This window comes from Nomascus leucogenys, chromosome 4 (assembly GCF_006542625.1).
Source record: "Nomascus leucogenys isolate Asia chromosome 4, Asia_NLE_v1, whole genome shotgun sequence".
NCBI lineage: Eukaryota > Metazoa > Chordata > Mammalia > Primates > Hylobatidae > Nomascus > Nomascus leucogenys.
This window is the reverse complement of record NC_044384.1, coordinates 95,246,563-95,266,474: the sequence shown is the minus strand read 5'-3', so window position 1 is coordinate 95,266,474 and position 19,912 is coordinate 95,246,563. Positions and strand designations below refer to the sequence as shown.

Here is a 19,912-nt window from a genome sequence, read left to right as displayed (position 1 = left end):
AATAATGGTGCTGGTGCTTCAAAATAAAAATCAATTCACCAGTCAAATGTGGCCCTCTAAATGTTGCTGTTAAATTGTTTATTCTTACAGAAATTAACATTTTCTTCTTCTATTCAGAAGGAGGTACATCTGAACAGCTGTTGCAACTGCTGAAAAAGAAAACAAAATTAACCAAGTATAAAAGTTAGGCAATGAGGAGTGATCCTCCCCACCCCACCCCTCTCCCCATCTGCAACCATGTGAAAAGGTTATCAGAAAATAAGGAAATTACAAGCTGTAACGGTATATTTCCTATGCTCTCTTGTAGCGTCCGAGTCAAACACATACTAAGCCATAACCTTCTTGATGATGCCAAACTTTCTTCTGCACAGGTCGTGGTACCATCTGCAAAGCATCAACTACTCAGTGAGAAGCCAAGGCTGAAAAATACTGAGATGAATCATGACCTACCTGATTTTCTTCATGGGAAACCCTCATCTGCTCCTTGAGGACAGACATCCGCGCTGCCTCTTCTTTCCTCAAGACTCTCTCCTTCTTAAGCTCAGGACTCCAGAAAGTCTTAATACTGTTCATGGAAGATCCTAATTTGCTGTCCTTGATGTCTAGCTCTTTCCGGAGGAGGTCATTCTCTCTCTGCAGTTCTTTCAGCTGGGCCTGAAGATCTAACATTGTGCTGTCTCTTACCTGCCTCAACATGGAGGGGACCTGGTGATGGTGATGATGGGATGAGCCAGTCAGCCCACCATGTTGATCTGTGTATGAAAGGACATCTGTGTGGGAAAGTCCAGCAGAAGCAATATTGGGACTACTCCCCATGGCTGTGACACGGCCTCCATATACAGCTCGATTCGTAGCCCTTCCCAGAGTCATAGTGCCCTTTGGGTAAGTTGTTGAAGCCACCCCTTCATGATCACTCAGATACATGGGTCCAGACGTAGCATAGGCTGCATTGAGGGACTGGATATTCTCCATAGACAGAGTCTTGCCTGCTCCTCCACCTCCCCCACTACTTGTTCTTCGGTGGCCCAAACGAGGAGACCTTGGCAAACGAGGGGATCTGGAAGGGCTACCTTCCAGATTGGTGATTGTTCTTGCACTTCCATACATTTTTCTTGTATTATGAGGTGTTACTGAAGAGAAGAAATGCTATATTAAGTTGGGGTTTGAGCTAATATTTCCACGATTGTCCAGAATTTTCACCGCATTCTTTTCACAGTCCGTACCAGAAAATAACTCCACTCAGAGATCTACAAAGTGAAAAAAAGAATAATTAAAAACAAATTTCTTTAGAACTCTAGCTGCATTGTATTTTTAAATATATAAAGATAATGATAGATGTACCTATGTAGATAGGTGATTAATAATAGACAGATAGAAAGAGCCACACCCATAATGTTCATTTAGAAAGAAAAGCAACTCTAAAACTTGACTACTACAGGTGAAAGTTTTATAAATTCCCCCCACCCTGCCCCTAAGCAAGATAAAAATTCTCAAAGTGAAAAATAAGGTCTATTCCTTAGGAAAATGAAGCTCTCCATATTGGTTTGTGCTAAGGTTAGAGTTAGAACCTCTAGAAAATTCCCCATGGAATTCCCCATCATGGAGACCTTAGCTATAAAAAGGCCCCTCCTTTGGGGCATAACCCCTATATGCATGTGACTTGAAAGTGACTCTGAGAAGCTGCTGCTTCCTGGGATGTCAAATATTTGGCATTCATGTTGTTACCTTCCCCTCCTGTACTCATTACAGACATCACTAATCCATCACAGTCCTCTTTTCCACTAAGTTCAGAATTCTTCTCAACACAACACTCTAGATGGCTTACCACCAATCAACTGGCATTGACACATGAATTCAAACCTACTGGCTATCCTGGAGCTAGAAGAAAAAGAGGTAGCTCAACCAATGGGATGCCTAAACACATAGCCAGATCCTCAATGATATTATCAGAGAAAACAACAGTCCTGTCTCTTTTCCTTTCCACACACATCTTTTTTTTTTTTTTTTTTTTTTTTTTTTTTCTTGAGACGGAGTCTCGCTCTGTCGCCCAGGCTGGAGTGCAGTGGTGCAATCTCGGCTCACTGCAAGCTCCGCCTCCCGGGTTCACGCCATTCTCCTGCCTCAGCCTCTCCGAGTAGCTGGGACTACAGGCGCCCGCCACCACGCCCGGCTAATTTTTTGTATTTTTAGTAGAGACGGGGTTTCACCGTGGTCTCGATCTCCTGACCTCATGATTCGCCCGCCTCGGCCTCCCAAAGTGCTGGGATTACAAGCGTGAGCCACCGCACCCAGCCTCCACACACATCTTTCAGGCTGGCCTCTTGAGAATTATTTCCCATTTTGGTTGACCTTAATATTCATATTAACCACTTCATGTCTGTACAGAAATGGCAAAGGAGAAGTCCTCTTCATGGTTACTGAAGTATACTAGTGAAGATTTTATGTAGCTGGGGCTACAGCATTGTGAGTATCCCTTCAATTTTAGCACCCATATGGCCTTAATGGAGTGCATTATGGCCTCCTGTTCTTCCTCTTAGAAAGTCTTTACTGTATTTCCTTTTCCTTCGGCTTTACAACAATAAGAGAACAGATTTGAGAATGGCAAACAGGTTCAAATCTCCATGCTAATACTAACCAGCTGAGTAACCTTAGACAAATTATTTAACTTGTTATGAGCTTCCATTCTGCAATCAACAAAATGCAGGTAATACCATCTAACTCATAGTATTGCAAGAAATAGTAAGATGATGTTTATAAAACACCTAGTTTGGTGCCTAGTACCAAATAGTCAATAAATAGATTTTGAAGGTAAGTGTCTCAATGAGATAAGTACATTAATAGCAGTATACAGGGGTATATTTTCCTTAGAGAAATTGTTCCTAACTCCCTACTCACAGTTCATTGGGTTTAGGTAAGATTGACTCCCTTCAATCCACCATCCTAGATGGTGCAAGGGGTGAGAACATGACCCACGCCTGGCCAACCATCATATTGTATCCTCCAGACATGGTAGCTAGTTTAGTGATGGGCATGTGACCCACACTGGTCCAACAAGACTCCATACTATGTCTCTAGTTGGAACAGCTGGGAAAGATAAGCTCTTGTTCAGCTGGAATTCCTTACTTTCAAGATAGAGCTGTGAGTACTACAATGTGGAAAGGGCCTCCCTGAGGGTGAAGACGATACAAAGGGAACCAGAGCTAAACTTCAAAGAGTGTGAAACCAAACCAGGTGACATCACTTCATACTCCAGATCCAGGAGTCACAGAAGTTACCATCATCTATCATCTATACATCTGTTCCTAGGCCATTTTAGTTACATATGCCAGGTGACTGATTGCATTAAAGGTCTCAATTCTTTACTCCTTTTTTTTATATATGTCTTGGCAGTGTTTTCCCAATGTGATGCTAGGTTCAGTCATGTGACTTTATTTATCCAGTAAGGTGATAACAAATGTGAAGTAAGCAGACGCCTTAAGCAACACATGTGTTTACTCTCTTGCTCATTTTCCTCTACCATAATAATTAGAATATTCCCAATCTAGCCTGATGGAAGATGAGAAATATAAAATAGAACCAAGTTGTCCTAGCCAACAGCCAAGCTGCCCCAAGATGTGTGAGCAAGCCCAGCCAAAGTCAGCAGAACTGCCTAGCCAACCAGCCGCTGCCCACAGGGGCATGAGCGAGCCCAGCTGAGATCAGCTAAACACCACACTTATGCACTTGATAAATGCTTCTTAGTATGTCACTGATGTTTTGTGGTTGATTGTTTTGCCACATTACAGGATCAGTGGATAACTGATGCATTTGTCTATAAATTTCCTTTTTGCTACATTCAATTCTAGATGAGATTTCTGTCACTGATAGTGACAATACAGTGTGAAAAAATGTTTTCTATAAAGGTTTCCCCTTTCCCTCAAGAGGTCTTAAAAAATTATACATCTGTTTCTAACTAAAGAACTTCATTTCAAATGTTTATGTTGCTCAGGGCTTAATTTTGTTTTTCTTGGAAATACACAAAAACCATTTTGTATCTAAGATTTTTACATGAATAATCTGTAGTGTAAAAAAGAGGGGATCAATAGTTCTAACATAAGAATTCAGTGACATAAATGATGAGAGAGACAGATAGTGGAATAGTGGAACAGGCAGTTATATGAATATTTAATAAGATGGAAAGATGTTCATGACATACTGGTGGCAGGGGGAGCAGATGACAAAACAATTTTGTGATTTACTCACACTTGTAAAACACAAATACACATACAATCACCAGCAAAGAAGGCTGGAATGACACACATCAAAATGTTACCAGTGGTGGAATTCCAACAGGTTTTCATTTTCTTCTTTTTATTTGCATACTCTAAATTTTCTACTATTGAAACTGACCCAATTGTCCCATAGAGCTGATGTTAGTGGTTTCTTTGAAAAAAAACATAGAAATTGACCTCCCAGTTTTAAAACTTGAGAAAGTTGCATTTGTCTTATCTGAGTTCCTTTCTAAGGAAACCAACCATCAGGCTTCCCAGATAGTGTCAAGGAGCTCAAACTCACCAGATCACTGCATTTGAACAATGAGATGTCAGACCCCTCATCTGTCATAATAGCCTTGCCCTATCTGCTTCCTTTTGACCAACTCCTCTTCCTTATCCCTCCCTAATTCCTGTTTTTCCACTCACAATTATATTTCTTCCCTGCTATATAAACCCTTATGTTAGTTGGTCAAGGAGATGGATTTGAAACTGATCTCCCATCTCCTCAGCTGCAGCACCTGATTAAAGCCTTCTTCTCTGGCAATACTTGTCTCAGTGACTGGCCTTCTGTGCAGCAAGCAGCAGAACCTGGACTGAACCTCTGGTGTTTTGGTAACATAATAATGATATATACTTTTGTCATTAAAAAATGATTTTCTTTCTATGGTTCCAACAGTTAAATGAATGTATCTTTTCTGTGCTTAGAATGTAGATGTCTGGGTTCTAACTGGGCCACCACTTATAGAGCTGTCTTCCTAGAAAAAGTGATGAAATCTAACTTGTCTTCGTCTGTCTGCTCCCTTTGTACCTAGAGATACACATTTCTGAGGTCTGTGGCTAGGCCTGAGGTCCCTGAATGCTATAAAATTTACACCCACACAGATTTAATCCTCAGTGAATTTACCTGCCTACCTGGCCAAGGCTTTGGAGAATCCCAGTAACCAACAAAGAAAAAGTTAGTTTATTCCCTTTGGAAACACACACACATGTAACATACAACATGAAAAGATGTATTATCATGTTTAAAATATGGTTTCCTTTCTTAAAAAGCAATATATGTTGCCACTGGCCCATAGATTTCTTGGGTTCTCCTTTTCTAGGTTTAATATCAGATGTATGCTAGTATCATAGATAGATTGAGAAGCTTTCCATTTTTCATTTGTTCTGGAACAGTTAGCATAATACCAGTCTTCCCTATTCCTGAAATGTTTTGTAGAACACACACATAAAACTGAATGGGCTTGGCAGGGCATGTTGATTCCTGCTGTAATGCCAGCTACTGAGGAGGCTGAGGCAGGAGGATTGCTTGAGGACAGAAGTTCAAGACCAGTCTGGGCAATACAGCAAGACTCTGTCTCTAAAAAAAATTTTTAAATTAACCCAGTGTGGTGTCATGTGCCTGCAGTCCCAGATACTTGGGGAGAGTGAAGCAGGAGGATCACTTGAGCCCAGGAGTTTGAGGCTGCAGTGAGCTATGACTGCACCATTGCGCTCCAGCCTGGGTGACAAAGGGAGAGACCCAGTCTCTTTTAAAAAGCAAAAAAACACAGAATGGGCTTAGTTGTTTATTATCTTTTCATTTTTTCACTATGTTTACTTGTCTATTTGGGTTTGCTACCTATTTTGTGTCAATTATCATTAAAACGTCCCTTCACAAACAGTCTATTCCGTGTAGATTTTCCAGTCTTATTGGCATTGCTTTGTATAACTTTTCTTTAAAAATTTTTAAATCATCTTTGTTTATGTCCCCATCTCATTCCCAATGTTGTTTGTATTTTTTCTATTTCCCTTGATGACAATATGACAAATGTTTCTCTATTTCCTTAAGAGTTTCAATGATATAGCTTTTGGTTTTATTAATATATTTTACTGCATCTTGTTTTCCATTTCATTGATATCTCTTTATCTTTAATAAAATGTCTACTTCCTTTATGTTTTTTTTTTGCCCTTTTGCATTGAATGTTCATTTCTCTTTAATCACATTTCCTAATGAATGCATATAAGATTATACACATGGCTGCATATTCCAGAATTGTATGTATAAAACTCTTATTGTCATTTGTAAATACCTTGCTGTTTTTATTTTGAAATTTTTCTATCCCACGAATTATTGAGAATAATATATTTACATGTCAAAGTGGATAGAAATTTTGGGGTAAAACTTTCTAGTTCACATTGTATAGCATTGGGATCATAAAATGTAACATATATATTTTCCAATCTTTGAAATTTGTCAAGACTTTCTAATTGGCTTATTAGTTTTTCTTAATTGTTAAACCAACTAATAGATTATTATGGAAAATTTAGAAAATACAAATATGCATAAAGCAGAAAATGAAAACACTCTCAATCCTGTCACTCATAGATAACCTCTGTTAACAAGTTAGCATAATACCAGTCTTCCCTATTCCTGAAATGCTTCATAGAACATGCACATAAAACTGAATGGGGCAGGGCACAGTGGCTCACACCTGTAATCCCAGCACTTGGGAGGCCGAGGCAGGCGAATCACGAGGTCAGGAGATCGAGACCATCCTGCCTAACATGGTGAAAACCCGTCTCTACTAAAAGTACAAAAAATTAGCCGGGCATGGTGGTGGGCGCCTGTAGTCCCAGCTACTCGGCAGGCTGAGGCAGAAGAATGGCACGGACCCAGGAGGTGGAGCTTGCAGTGAGCCAAGATTGAGCCACTGAACTCCGGCCTGGGCAACAGTGCAAGACTCCATCTCAAAAAAAAAAAAAATGAATGGGCTTGGCAGGGCATGTTGACTCCTGCTGTAATCCCAGCTACTCAGGAGGCTGAGGCAGGAGGATTGCTTGAGGACAGCAATTCAAAACTAGCCAGTATGTATTATCCAATTCCTTTTAAGCGTGTGTGTGTGTGTGTGTGTGTGTGTGTGTGTGTGTGTGTGTGTTTTAGACAAAGCCAGAGAATATAAAGACTATATAAATCAAACTATATAAAGACTATATAAAGTCTTATATTTTCCTTTTTCTCCATGTTTTATCTTAATGTCATCTCCACTTTCCACTTAACATAGATGCCACAAAATATTTTTATAAAACATGATTTTTAACAGACACTATGAGTTACCAAAGATGGCCATCAAAATTCCTCTGCTTCCTATACAGAATTTTCTCTAGTTCCATTAGTTCCATCAAGAAATTGATTTTCTTTCCCTTGTCCTTGAATCTGGACTGGCCTTGTGACCTGCTTAGACCAACCAATGCAGTAGAAGTGACACTGTTCCAGCTCTGAGTCTAACCCTAAAGAGGCTTGACAGTTTCTGGTTTTGCTCTCTTAAAACTCGGCTGCCATGATGCAAGGAAGTCCAAGCAATCTTGCTAAAATTAGGAGCCACACAGAACGGCCCTGGAAGATGAAACACCACATACAGAGAGAGGCCACATGAAGCAGAACCAAAGCACCCAGCCAAGAGTCAGCACCAAAACACCAATCCAGTGAGACAAGCCATCTTGGAGCTTCCAGCCCAGCCCAGCCACCGTCTTTAATCAGCTGCATGAATAACAGCCATCACTATATGTAACGAGACCACCAATCAACCCACTGAATGGTGGGAAGTAATAAAATATTATTTAAAGCCCCACTCCAAGTTTTACAGATTTTTGTTACACAGCAAAAGAACTGAAACACTTAGGTAATTATTTTTAAAATGGAAATATCATAATTAATATTGTGATTGATAAAGCTTTATAATATTTTGATTGATAAAGCCTTTCAATATTCTTTTTGAGCAATATTCAGATTGATAAAGCTCTTACTTCTGTGGGATAAACTCTTTTTTTGTTGTTGTCGAGACAGAGTCTTGCTCTGTCTCCCAGACCCAGACTGGAGTGCAATGGCACAATCTCGGCTCACTGCAACCTCCACCTCCCAGGTTCAAGCGGCTAATTTTGTTATATTTAGTGGAGACAGAATTTCACCATGTTGGCCAGGCTGGTCTCAAACTCCTAACCTCAAGTGAACCACACGCCTCAGCCTCCCAAAGTGCTGGGATTACAGGCGTGAGCCACCATTCCCAGCCTTCCCTAGGATAAATTTCAAAAGATTTATAAAATAAAAATGAAACAGCTGGACACAGTGGCGTGTGCCTGTAGTCCCACTCCTTGCGAGGCTGAGGCAGAAGGAAAGCTTCAGCCCAGGAGTTCAAGGCCAGCATGGGCAACAAAGTGAGAACTCATCTCTATAAAATTAATTAATTAGTTAATTTTTAAAAAATCAAAATGAAACAATTTATACTCACATCCTTACTCTTGACTCTCTTTCCTTCACAGCTTCTACTCTACTCTCAACATATCCCAAAAGCCACCATCTCCTCGAGGCCACAAAAAAAATCCCGAATTACCAAACTCAGGGTTTCAGCACTACATATTCAGTAAATACACCTTAAGAAGTATTTTTTTATTTATTTTTAAGGCAGAGTATCACTCTTGTCACCCAGGCTGGAGTGCAGTGGAGCAAACTCGCCTCACTGCAATCTCTGCTTCCCAGGCTCAAGTGATTCTCGTGCCTCAGCCTCCTGAGCAGCTGGAACCACAAGCGCGCATCACCTTGCCCGGCTAATTTTTGTAGAAATGGGGTTTTGTCATGTTGCCCAGGCTTGATCTTGAACTCCTAAGCTCAAGTGATCCACTCACTTCAGCCTCCCAAAGTGCTGGGATTACAGGCGTGAACCACCGTGCCCAGCCAAGAAGTATTTATTAAGTACCAACATTGTGCTACTCCAGCTCGGCTTTAGACCAGTACTTCCTGAACAGTCTGGCAAATGTTCAGACAAACAAGGCTACTGGGGTTTTCGTTTTAACCCAAGATGTCTCAGAGACTTTTAGGACACTCATATGTATTGTGACTATCCTAAAATTAAGTATATAATATAGCTTTTCCAAAATTTATTTGACAACAGAAACCTCTTCCCTTCAGAATACCTGAAAACATTTCACTGAACACTTGAATTTACTCATGCAATAAATACTTTTTAAGCATCAGCTTAACTCCCACTGTTGAATGCTAGGGATAAGGCAGTGTTTGAGACAGACACAGCTTCTGACTATGGGAAGTTTGCTCCCTGGAATGGACTTTCTCCAAAAGAGCTTTCTTCACCTCAGAAATAACAGGATTTGAGAAGAAGATGATTACAGGACTAGACACTGCTTTAAGGGCAGGGACATGAAATCAACCCCAATCAGAATTGACCTCTAACAGGAAAAGACAGAAGATCAAAATAATGACTAGTTGAAGTTTCAGCCCTACTAGGCCAGGAAATAAATATAATTCTGTATTTATTTTTCACACCTCGACAAAGAAGCCAGATTGTTAAAAGGAATACAAGTCAGCCATTGACAGGCTGCAGTAAGAGGCTGCGGAAACACGTTGTTGCTTACACCACCAAGATCACAATGGACAAGAGATTATGTTCAATTCCACTGAACTTATCAAATCAAACAGGAAATTCACAGACCACCAAAATGGTAAAAGGATAATGTCTTCACCGCTATACATCTGCTTCTTAACAATAAATTTTAGTTAGTGACGTAGGCTCACCACTATTTGGGAATTAGTTTCTCCCACAAAATTTATAAAGAGCAGGGGTGGTTTCCTGGGACCATTTCACCCCCAGCTGCAGCACATAGAGTGATACCAGTGTCATGGAAGAAGGAAAGAATCAGTTGACAACATAAAGTAAAGGCAGGTCCCCATGGCTGTCATGTCCCCCTAAGCCTCATAATTCCTACTTGTTCTATTGAGTCATTCACACCCTCCCCTATACCCCACCCAGCTGTGTTTCATTTCCCGATATATTTTAAGGAACTTGTTTTGACACTTGGGCTTTTTTTGGGGGGGTTGTTGTCTCCTAATTTCTCATCTATCCTGATTTGTTTCTAATTCTATAAAATAAATCACTGAGAAAGAGCAAAAAGATCAACTTTATTCAGCAATCAATAATGCAATCATGTCTTCCATTGCCCATTACTGACTTAAAATTATTTTTAAGCTTTTCCACCCACCTATAAATGCATTTTAGGAAAAAAGGTAGCAGTTAAGATCTTACAGTTTTAAATACTTATTATGAAGCCAAGACAGGTTTAGTCATTGGACTTTTTTGTGAACTCTTTAAAAACACCTACTTTATCTGATCTTTGACAAACCTGACAAAAACAAGAAATGGGGAAAGGATTCCCTATTTAATAAATGGTGCTGGGAAAACTGGCTAGCCATATGTAGAAAGCTGAAACTGGATCCCTTCCTTACACCTTATACAAAAATTAAGTCAAGATGGATTAAAGACTTACATGTTAGACCTAAAACCATAAAAACCCTAGAAGAAAACCTAGGCAATACCATTCAGGACACAGGCATGGGCAAGGACTTCATGTCTAAAACACCAAAAGCAATGGCAACAAAAGCCAAAATTGACAAATGGGATCTAATTAAACTAAAGAGCTTCTGCACAGCAAAAGAAACTACCATCAGAGTGAACAGGCAACCTACAGAATGGGAGAAAATTTTTGCAACCTGCTCATCTGACAAAGGGCTAACATCCAGAATCTACAATGAACTCAAACAAATTTACAAGAAAAAAACAAACAACCCCATCAAAAAGTGGGCGAAGGACATGAACAGACACTTCTCAAAAGAAGACATTTATGCAGCCAAAAAAACACATGAAAAAATGCTCATCATCACTGGCCATCAGAGAAATGCAAATCAAAACCACAATGAGATACCATCTCACACCAGTTAGAATGGCCATCATTAAAAAGTCAGGAAACAACAGGTGCTGGAGAGGATGTGGAGAAATAGGAACACTTTTACACTGTTGGTGGGACTGTAAACTAGTTCAACCATTGTGGAAGTCAGTGTGGTGATTCCTCAGGGATCTAGAACTAGAAATACCATTTGACCCAGCCATCCCATTACTGGGTATATACCCAAAGGACTATAAATCATGCTGCTATAAAGACACATACACACGTATGTTTATTGCGGCACTATTCACAATAGCAAAGACTTGGAACCAACCCAAATGTCCAACAACGATAGACTGGATTAAGAAAATGTGGCACATATACACCATGGAATACTATGCAGCCATAAAAGATGATGAGTTCATGTCCTTTGTAGGAACATGGATGAAACCGGAAACCATCATTCTCAGTAAACTATCGCAAGGACAAAAAAACCAAACACCACATGTTCTCACTCATAGATGGGAATTGAACAATGAGAACTCATGGACACAGGAAGGGGAACATCACACTCCAGGGACTGTTGTGGGGTGGGGGGAGGGGGAGGGACAGCATTAGGAGATGTACCTAATGCTAAACGATGAGTTAATGGGTGCAGCAAACCAACATGGCACATGGATACATATGTAACAAACCTGCACATTGTGCACATGTACCCTAAAACCTAAAGTATAATAATAATAATAATAAAATTCATATACCTAAAAAAAAAAAAAAACACATACTTTTTTTTTTTTTTTTTTTGAGATGGAGTCTCACTCTGTCGCCCAGGCTGGAGTGCAGTGGCGTGATCTTGGCTCACTGCAAGCTCCGCCTCCCGGGTTCACGCCATTCTCCTGACTCAGCCTCCCAAATAGCTGGGACTACAGGCACCCACCACCATGCCTGGCTAATTTTTTTTTTTTTTTTTTTTTTTTTTAGTTTTAGTGGAGATGGGGTTTCACCGTGTTAGCCAGGATGGTCTCGATCTCCTGACCTCGTGATCTACCCGCCTTGGCCTCCCAAAGTGCTGGGATTACAGGCGTGAGCCACCGCACCTGGCCAATACCTGCTATTCTCATATGTTTGTGATGTGCAACTGTAAGAAGGGTAAATTATTAATTAGATCAAACTGTGTACAGAAACAAGCAAATGTTGCTGACATCAAAAAAAACTATAACACCAAAGAAATTAGTTGCTCAACACCCTTCACTTTAAAAGAAACTCATGAATAAAATTCAAAGTCCAAGGGTAAGTTCTGCTTATGGCTCAAACAAAATAAAATAAAAGATGGCTTTATGAACCTATAAGAATGCTTTCTCTAATTGCATATGGATTCATAAATAAGATATACACTCATCCACTCACTCTCTTAAAAGGCTTAAGGGCTCTTGAACTATAAGCTCAGAAGGGAAAAGGCAGGGGAGAACCTCGATTCCTAGGTCTAACTCAAGTATCTCAGACTATCATGGTCTGGAACGGTCTATTTTAAGACAAAAGCACTTCCTGCTATCTGCTCTAAATTAGGTTAAGTTTATTTCCACAGATCTCAGCCTCAGCCCATCACCTGAGGCCTGCTGACAGACCGTGTGAGCTGAGATCATCAGTATCTCCCAAGATTTTGCCAACTTAAAATATCCTTCTTTCTCTAATCAGCATCCCTAACTTTTCCAAAATTCTGTGTCACAGACTACTAATTCTAAAAACCTTTCTAAAGGAAGACACAATGGAAAACAGATCTCAAACAAGCAGTGGCCGCCCAGGAGCCAGATGTTACCTGCAGATGTGCTGTGTATAGCTAGCACAGTGTTGTTTAGAATTTCTATTAATAGTTGCCAACATAGAAAGATAGACAGTTCACATTAAAATCCAGATTCTGACATTTCCTTAAAAGTCTGAAAATCTGACAATGTCAGGCTCACCTTTCTACATGGCAATAACTGGTTGGAGCAACCAGCGGCTGCCCCTTCAATAGAGGACATGTACCCTCCAGTTTGCCACAGTCTCCTCCACTCCCATTATCTTATATACAGTCTGATTCCTTTCCTGCCTGCTTCCCCCAATAGGTATTTACATTTTTTACCACTCTCCTCACATATAAGATCTTAAACAATTAATTCTTTTACCACCCACTTCAAGTCCTTTACCAAATCTTATTAATTCTACCCCCAAAATTGCTCTTGAATCTTCTCCGTTGTTTCCACTCCTCTTGAACCAACGTGACTCTTGCATAAGCTACGTCATACCTCCTAAAGTTTCTCCTCTTATCATCCTCTGCTCTTATTTCCAAAATATCAGCTAAACTGTTTTAAGATACAATTACGATTACAAAATGTCTCCCCTTACCCACTTAAAGCCCTTTGAAAGCTTCCCATTGCTCTGTGGACAAAACTAAAACACTTTCCACGGCCTGAGGCCCTGCAGGATCTGAGTACTGCCAACAGCCCCCGCCTCCCCTCTTGCCACTCTCTCCTTCACAGACTCTGACAGGGTCTTCTTCCTGCTGCTCCAATGCATCAAGTCCCTTCCTGTCTCAGAGCCTTCACTCCTGCTGTTCTCTTTGCAGGGCTAATTCCTATTATTTCCTATTTCATCGCTTAGATGATAGTTTCAATAGCATACCCTCTACAAGGTCTATCCCATTCAAATCAGATCTCTCAGTTACATTCTCTCAAAGCATAATGCTTTTTTTTTTTATCATGATGTGAAAGACATGTTATCTTTTTTCTTTTTATAAGAGAAGCTGACTGGCCAAGGGTCATCTCAATGGCCCTCTTGTCTAGGTTAAAGTAGAGTTAGACTACGTAGCCTGAATCCTCTGGTGAAGGTGTAAGGAAACCTTTCATAACCCAATTGAGGCTGCCCCTCCTCAGATCCCTGGTTTGGAAAATATGAAATCTTGTAGGTGTCTTTATGCACAATGATCCGGGAATATTCAGGGAGGGAAGTCACTGACACCCCGGTCCTAGGTGCCCAGGATTCAGAGTAAGTGAGATCTATGGGAATGAATTAGTATAGTTGTACCAGACTTAGAGTTCCCAGAAATAAAATAATTACTTCAAGATAGAAGTCCAGGCTGGTGATTGGGACTCAGGACGAGTGACCCAGTAGCCATGGAGAAGCGCCCATTGACAAAGTGTGTGGGTAAGGCTAGAAGCTTCTGGAGACCTCACATACTGTATGGAGCCTGTACAGTGGGGCACAGAACTGTGCACATGGCTGTAACTCATGAGGAAGCCTATATGTCCTAGCTGGGGTTCCCCACCGGCAGATGCTGAGACAAGGATATGGGTGTAGGAGGTTCATTTAGAAGGTACTCCCAGAAAGTACTGAGAGGACAATTTGGAACTAAAACAAGGAAGTCGAGGAAGTCAATAGAGGGCGCATTTTCTTCTTCTTCTTCTTTTTTTTTTTTTTTTTTTTTTGAGACAGGGTCTCCCTCTGACGCCCAGACTGGAGGGCACTGGCACGATCTCGGCTCACTGCACCCTCCAACTCCCAGGTTCACGCCATTCTCCTGCCTCAGCCTCCCGAGTAGCTGGGATTACAGGCACGCACCACCACACCCGGCTAATTTTTGTATTTTGGGGTAGAGACAGAGTTTCATCATGTTAGCCAGGCTGGTCTCGAACTCCTGACCTCAAGTGATCCTACTGCCTCAGCCTCCCAAAGTGCTGGGATTACAGGCGTGAGCCACCACACCCGGCCGAGGGTGCATTTTCAAGAAAGTTACTGCTGCAAGCAACTGGAAGGAGCTTCGAGAGACAGCGGAGAACCGACCTCATAGATGCGCCTCCAGAAGGGCAAGAAACTCCATCATGGGCTTGAGGGATGCTCCCCTGGCACTCCCAAGTGAAGCCAAAGAGAAAGCCCTCATGGTTCCCATACAGGCCATGAGTGCTGAGGAGATGCGGGTGGGGCACCAATAGCATCCGCTACACCTCACATGGCACACTGTGTCTGAGCTTGTCCACGGGGGACTGGGTTGGCCTTCTCCTGCAGGACCACAGAGTGGGGACCACAGAGGGCACACACAGCATCTTTCAGTACGAGGGAGAACAGCCTCAACAGCGACACCTTGTGGCATCAAGATGTAATCATGTGATGGGCTGGTCGGACAGATTCATCTCCAGATTTAGATGTGGGATTTATATCCATATCCCGCTCGCTTTAGGGCTGTGTAAGCCCGAAGCAGCGGGGAGGAGAGGAAAGAGAGGGAGACGGGGAGAAGTGGGGAAGGTTGGGAAGGCGCTCTAGTGGAGAGATTCAGAACTTCCAGCTAAACTGGCAGATGGGTTCCAGAATTTTGGATTTAATTTGGACAAATGAAACTGGGAGCAAGGGTTGTTTATTTGTAATATATTGTAATATATTAATCTTAGTATATCTGTTACAATATTTATAAAATATAAAGATTATATGTATTATTTACATTAAATATTTAATTTTATTATATTCTCTTTTCATTTATTTTTATAAACTTTTTATTAAAGCAGATCATATATATGATGAAGGTAGACCTTAATTGCACACGTTAATTGATTTTTTTTTGAGACAGAGTCTCGCTCTGCCACCCAGGCTGGAGTGTAGTGATGTGATCTTGGCTCACTGCAACCTCTGCCTCCTGAGTTCAAGCAATTCTCCTGCCTCAGCCTCTCGAGTAGCTGCGATTACAGGTGCCTGCCATCAAGCCCAGGGAATTTTTGTATTTTTAGTAGAGATGGGGCTTTGACATTTTGTTCAGACTGGTCTCGAACTCCTGACCTCAAGTGATCCACCCGCCTCAGCCTCCCAAAGTGCTAGGATTACAGGTGTGAGCCACTGTGCCCAGCCTGCACCAGTTAATTTTTATATAGTGAGCACACCTGTGCTACCACTGTCCAGACCAAGACTTAGAACATTATCAGCATCCTGAAAGCCTCTCTCATGTCCAATAATCCATATATGACCCAAAAGCACTTCCATACCTTAGAATTTCATATTAATATGTGCAATTCCTTGTTGGGGTCTCTCTTCCCTCCTATTATAAACCCCTACACTGCAACCCAGGTTTTTACATTGGTGCTAACACTCTTAGAGCCCAGGGCAAGAGTACAAATGGATGCCCAGATACCGTGTACCTATACATTTAAAGTTATAAACTGAGCTAACAAACTGGTAAACAAAACACATTCTACCCTCCTACCTTGATGAATACAGAGATGGGGAAGGTGAGATTTGAATTTTGAACTTAGAATACTTAGACTCCTCAGAATTCCACCAAAACATTGTGGCAGGAGGAAGGCCTGCCCCCCACCCTTCCGCCAACACCCTTTCTCCCCACCTCTGGCCCAACCATACCCCACGGGCCTCATACACATGAACTCTGCAGCATGCAAGCTAGGCTTGCTCCAGCTATACCAAGGGTCCACAGGCTTTCTCTGTAAAAGGCCAAACAGTACACATTTTAGGTTTTGTGGGCCATTTGATCTCTGTCATAACTCCTCAACTCTGCCATTTCAGCCTGAAAGCAGCCATAGACAATTTGAAACCAAATAGGCATGCCTGTGTTCCAGTAGAATTTTTTATTTATAAAAACAAGTGGTAGTTGGCCGGGCGCAGTGGCTCACGTCTGTAATTCCAGCACTTTGGGAGGCCAAGGCAGGTGGATCACAAGGTCAGGAGATCAAGACCATCCTGATTAACACAGTGAAACCCCGTCTCTACAAAAAATACAAAACATTAGCCGGGCATGGTGGTGGGTGCCTGTAGTCCCAGCTACTTGGGAGGCTGAGGCAGGAGAATGGCGTGAACCCAGGAGGCAGAGCTTGCAGTCAGCTGAGATTGCGCCACTACACTCCAGCCTGGGTGACAGAGCGAGGCTTCATCTCAAAAAAAAAAAAAAAAAAAAAGTGGTAGTTGGATTTGGCCCACAGGTAGTAGTTTGCTGACACCTGATCTGTAACGTCACACATATGTGGCCCTCCACAACCCTAAGCCTAGGGATGCGCACAGTGGTAGCATGGCTTACCCCCAAGAAGATGTACTGGGAAAAAATTCCCAGGCAGATTCTGAAAGACAACTCAGGGTCATTTAGGCAAGGAGGTCACAGGCCTCTGGGTACCCAGAGTGGACTCTAGAATGCCAGGCACAGGCTCCAGGTGGACACCTGCATTGGCCTCTTGGATTCTTCCCCCAGTGGAGGGTGCAGTCAGAGGAGAACCAGAGTAGGCCCTCTCGCCCAAGAGTAAGGGAACACGGGAGCTATGCAAAACAACTTTGAAATAATTGAAAGGATGATGCTGGTACTTTACTATCGTGACATTTTCATCATATCACTAAAATCACTTCCACGGCAATTATAGGACAATTCTGTAATTGTAGCCAGAGAGGAGAGACATAGTGTTTTTAAAAGGAAAAGAGGAGCCTCAAAATGAGATTTGGTTGGAGTCATACTTCTGTCTTCTGGATGTGCAACCTTGAGCAAAGTATTTTACTTCTCTCACCCTCACTTTTCTCATCTGTAAAATGGGGATATCAGACTTTTCGTATGGATTTGGGAAAGATTAAATGAGATGATATAAGGAAGTACTTAGCACAATACCTAGCACATAGCTAATGATCAACAGAAGTTAACCTTGACAAGCCCAAGGCTACCAGAATATAACACAGTGGCTTTCAACCTCAAAGTTGCCATAGAATTCTCTCAGTTCACTAAACTTAGCCCTGTCAAACACTTCAGAGTCAAACTCAATGTGCTGTTCGAAAGTGCTGAAGACATCAACCCCAGTTCTTTAAAACTAGAGAGAAAAATGGACATTGCCTTCCCCCATGATCTGCAGGCTACAATATTATGCATCCATAGTTATTGAAAGTCCCAGTAATAAACCATTTCATCTGTGAATGCCATGATGTGAATCAGTAGGGGGAAAGTCCAGCTTAACACAGCAGAGATTTTCAAAATTGCTCTCCCATCATTCTCCAAAAAGCTCTATGAAACTCAAACATGCCTATCCACACATCAGTACCCTCTCCTTTAGTTCCCCCAAACTCATTTTATAATTACTGTTTTCCATGTGTCGATTTAGCATGATTACATGTTCAGCTGCCTTGGCTCATGTTTTATGGCAAGGTACTTGAGTGAAGAGGCTGACTGTCTTCCATACTACAAGGCAAGGGCTCTGCATGCCCAAATATTAGTTAACTGTTCTTTCCATTAACCATTTCCATTATTTAAATTTCAGACTCCATCAATTTATTTTGAAGTGTTAAATTAAGAATCTGAAACCCCTAAAAATTTTGTTAAAGGAATAGACTATTATCTAGAACACAGCTAAATCCACAAGTTAAAAATATAGCAAAACAGCCAGGTGTGGTAAGCTCACGCCTATAATCTCAGCATTTTGGGAGACCAAGGTGGGAGGATCACTTGAGCCAGGAGTTTGAGACCAGCCTGGGCAACATGGCGACGCCCCAGCTCTACAAAAAATTAAAAAATAAATTAGTCAGGTGTGGTGGTGTGCAGTTGTAGTCCTAGCTACTTGGGAGGCTGAGGCAGGAGAGTAGCTTGAGTCCAGGAGTTCAAGGCAGCAGTGAGCTATGATCACGCCATTGCGCTCCAGCCTGGGTGACAGAGAGAGACCTTAACTCTAAAAAATAAATAAATTTTTAAAATGGCAAAATCCCAAACAATAAATAGTAAAATTAAGAAATAATTTGAGATGTTAAATAAAATTAAAATAAGTGATGGTTAATAAAACATGCTGATTATAACAACATTATTCATTGCCCCATAAAGTCTCATAAATTGAACAAATTAAGTAGTTGAACTGAAGGAATAAATAAGGTTTTCAGATTCGTTTTTTAAACATCTGTGCATTTCCTTTCATCTGCAAATGTAAAATGTCAATTGGCAAAGCTTTAGTTATAGTATACTTAAAAAAAGAATATTCAGGAATTATTGGGTCTTACACTAAAAAATCTTCTATCTGTCAACTAACAGATGTTTCTGAGAAAATGATAGAGAGAGAGAATAAAAACTCTGCCCCCTTGGCCCTAAAAATCCAATCGCACAAAATTTTGCTACATTTACAATGGCATAAGGATTATGTGTAAATAGCTTTTTACTAGAAAAGAATATAGGCATAATCACATACGTGAGGAAAAATTTTAGCAAAGATTGTAAGCTATCAAAAAAAAAAAAAAAAAAAAAGACCACAATCAACGAGGGATGAGGAATGGCTCCAATGGGCAAATTATGGAGATAAGCATTCATCTATGTATTCTGGAAAGAAGAGAAAGAAGAAACATTACATCCTAACTCTGAGGTCTCTCAAAAATATGACTGATAACCGTGGAAGAGTCACACTGGAGGCTTTAACAATGATCAAGTTCAGGGTACTGAATGGTATACAGAAACCCCTTTAACAATGGAAATTAGAGTAAATGAGTCAGTAAGTGCAGTAAGTAAATCATCAAGTAATCGAGTCAAATCTCTTGTCTATGAACGGATAATGGTAGGCTTATCTAACATAAAAATAAATAAAAAGGGAAATTACAGGACATAATTCGGATCTATTCAACAAATACTTCTAGAGAACAAATCTGTAATGTGGTTTCTGACATGCTAGAGGTCCAAAGCCTTCCATTTAAAAGGGGGTCACAGCCTCTTTACTGAGGTTCACATTAACAACTCTAATTGTTGTGCAAGGCTGCCAGTTGCTGTGAACACCGGAAACAGACGAGGGCCTTTCTGGGAGTGATAGAGTGTGGTCTCAGATGGAGAGAGTCCTATGGAAGAAAGAGTGTAGTAACAGAGAGGGAAAATCCAGTTTTTTGACCTAGTCAAGAACTAAGGAGGGAAGTCAGACCCACAGTTATGCGTATTAAAGAATCTGCAAATCTCATGAGAATTTAAGGCTTGTTTTTATTTC

General features: G+C 41.1%; 1 protein-coding gene across 5 annotated transcripts in view; it reads right to left on the bottom strand.

Annotated features, from left to right (window-relative positions):
- The window catches only part of ERC2 (ELKS/RAB6-interacting/CAST family member 2), a 987,712-nt gene that overhangs the window by 951,409 nt on the left and 16,391 nt on the right, over nt 1-19,912 (bottom strand). For all 5 annotated transcript variants that reach the window (XM_030811586.1, XM_030811582.1, XM_030811583.1 and 2 more), the window contains exon 2: nt 451-1,247. In XM_030811586.1, coding sequence (XP_030667446.1) covers nt 451-1,107 — 657 coding nt within the window. In that variant the 5' untranslated portion in view covers nt 1,108-1,247. The remainder of the gene's footprint in view (nt 1-450; nt 1,248-19,912) is intronic.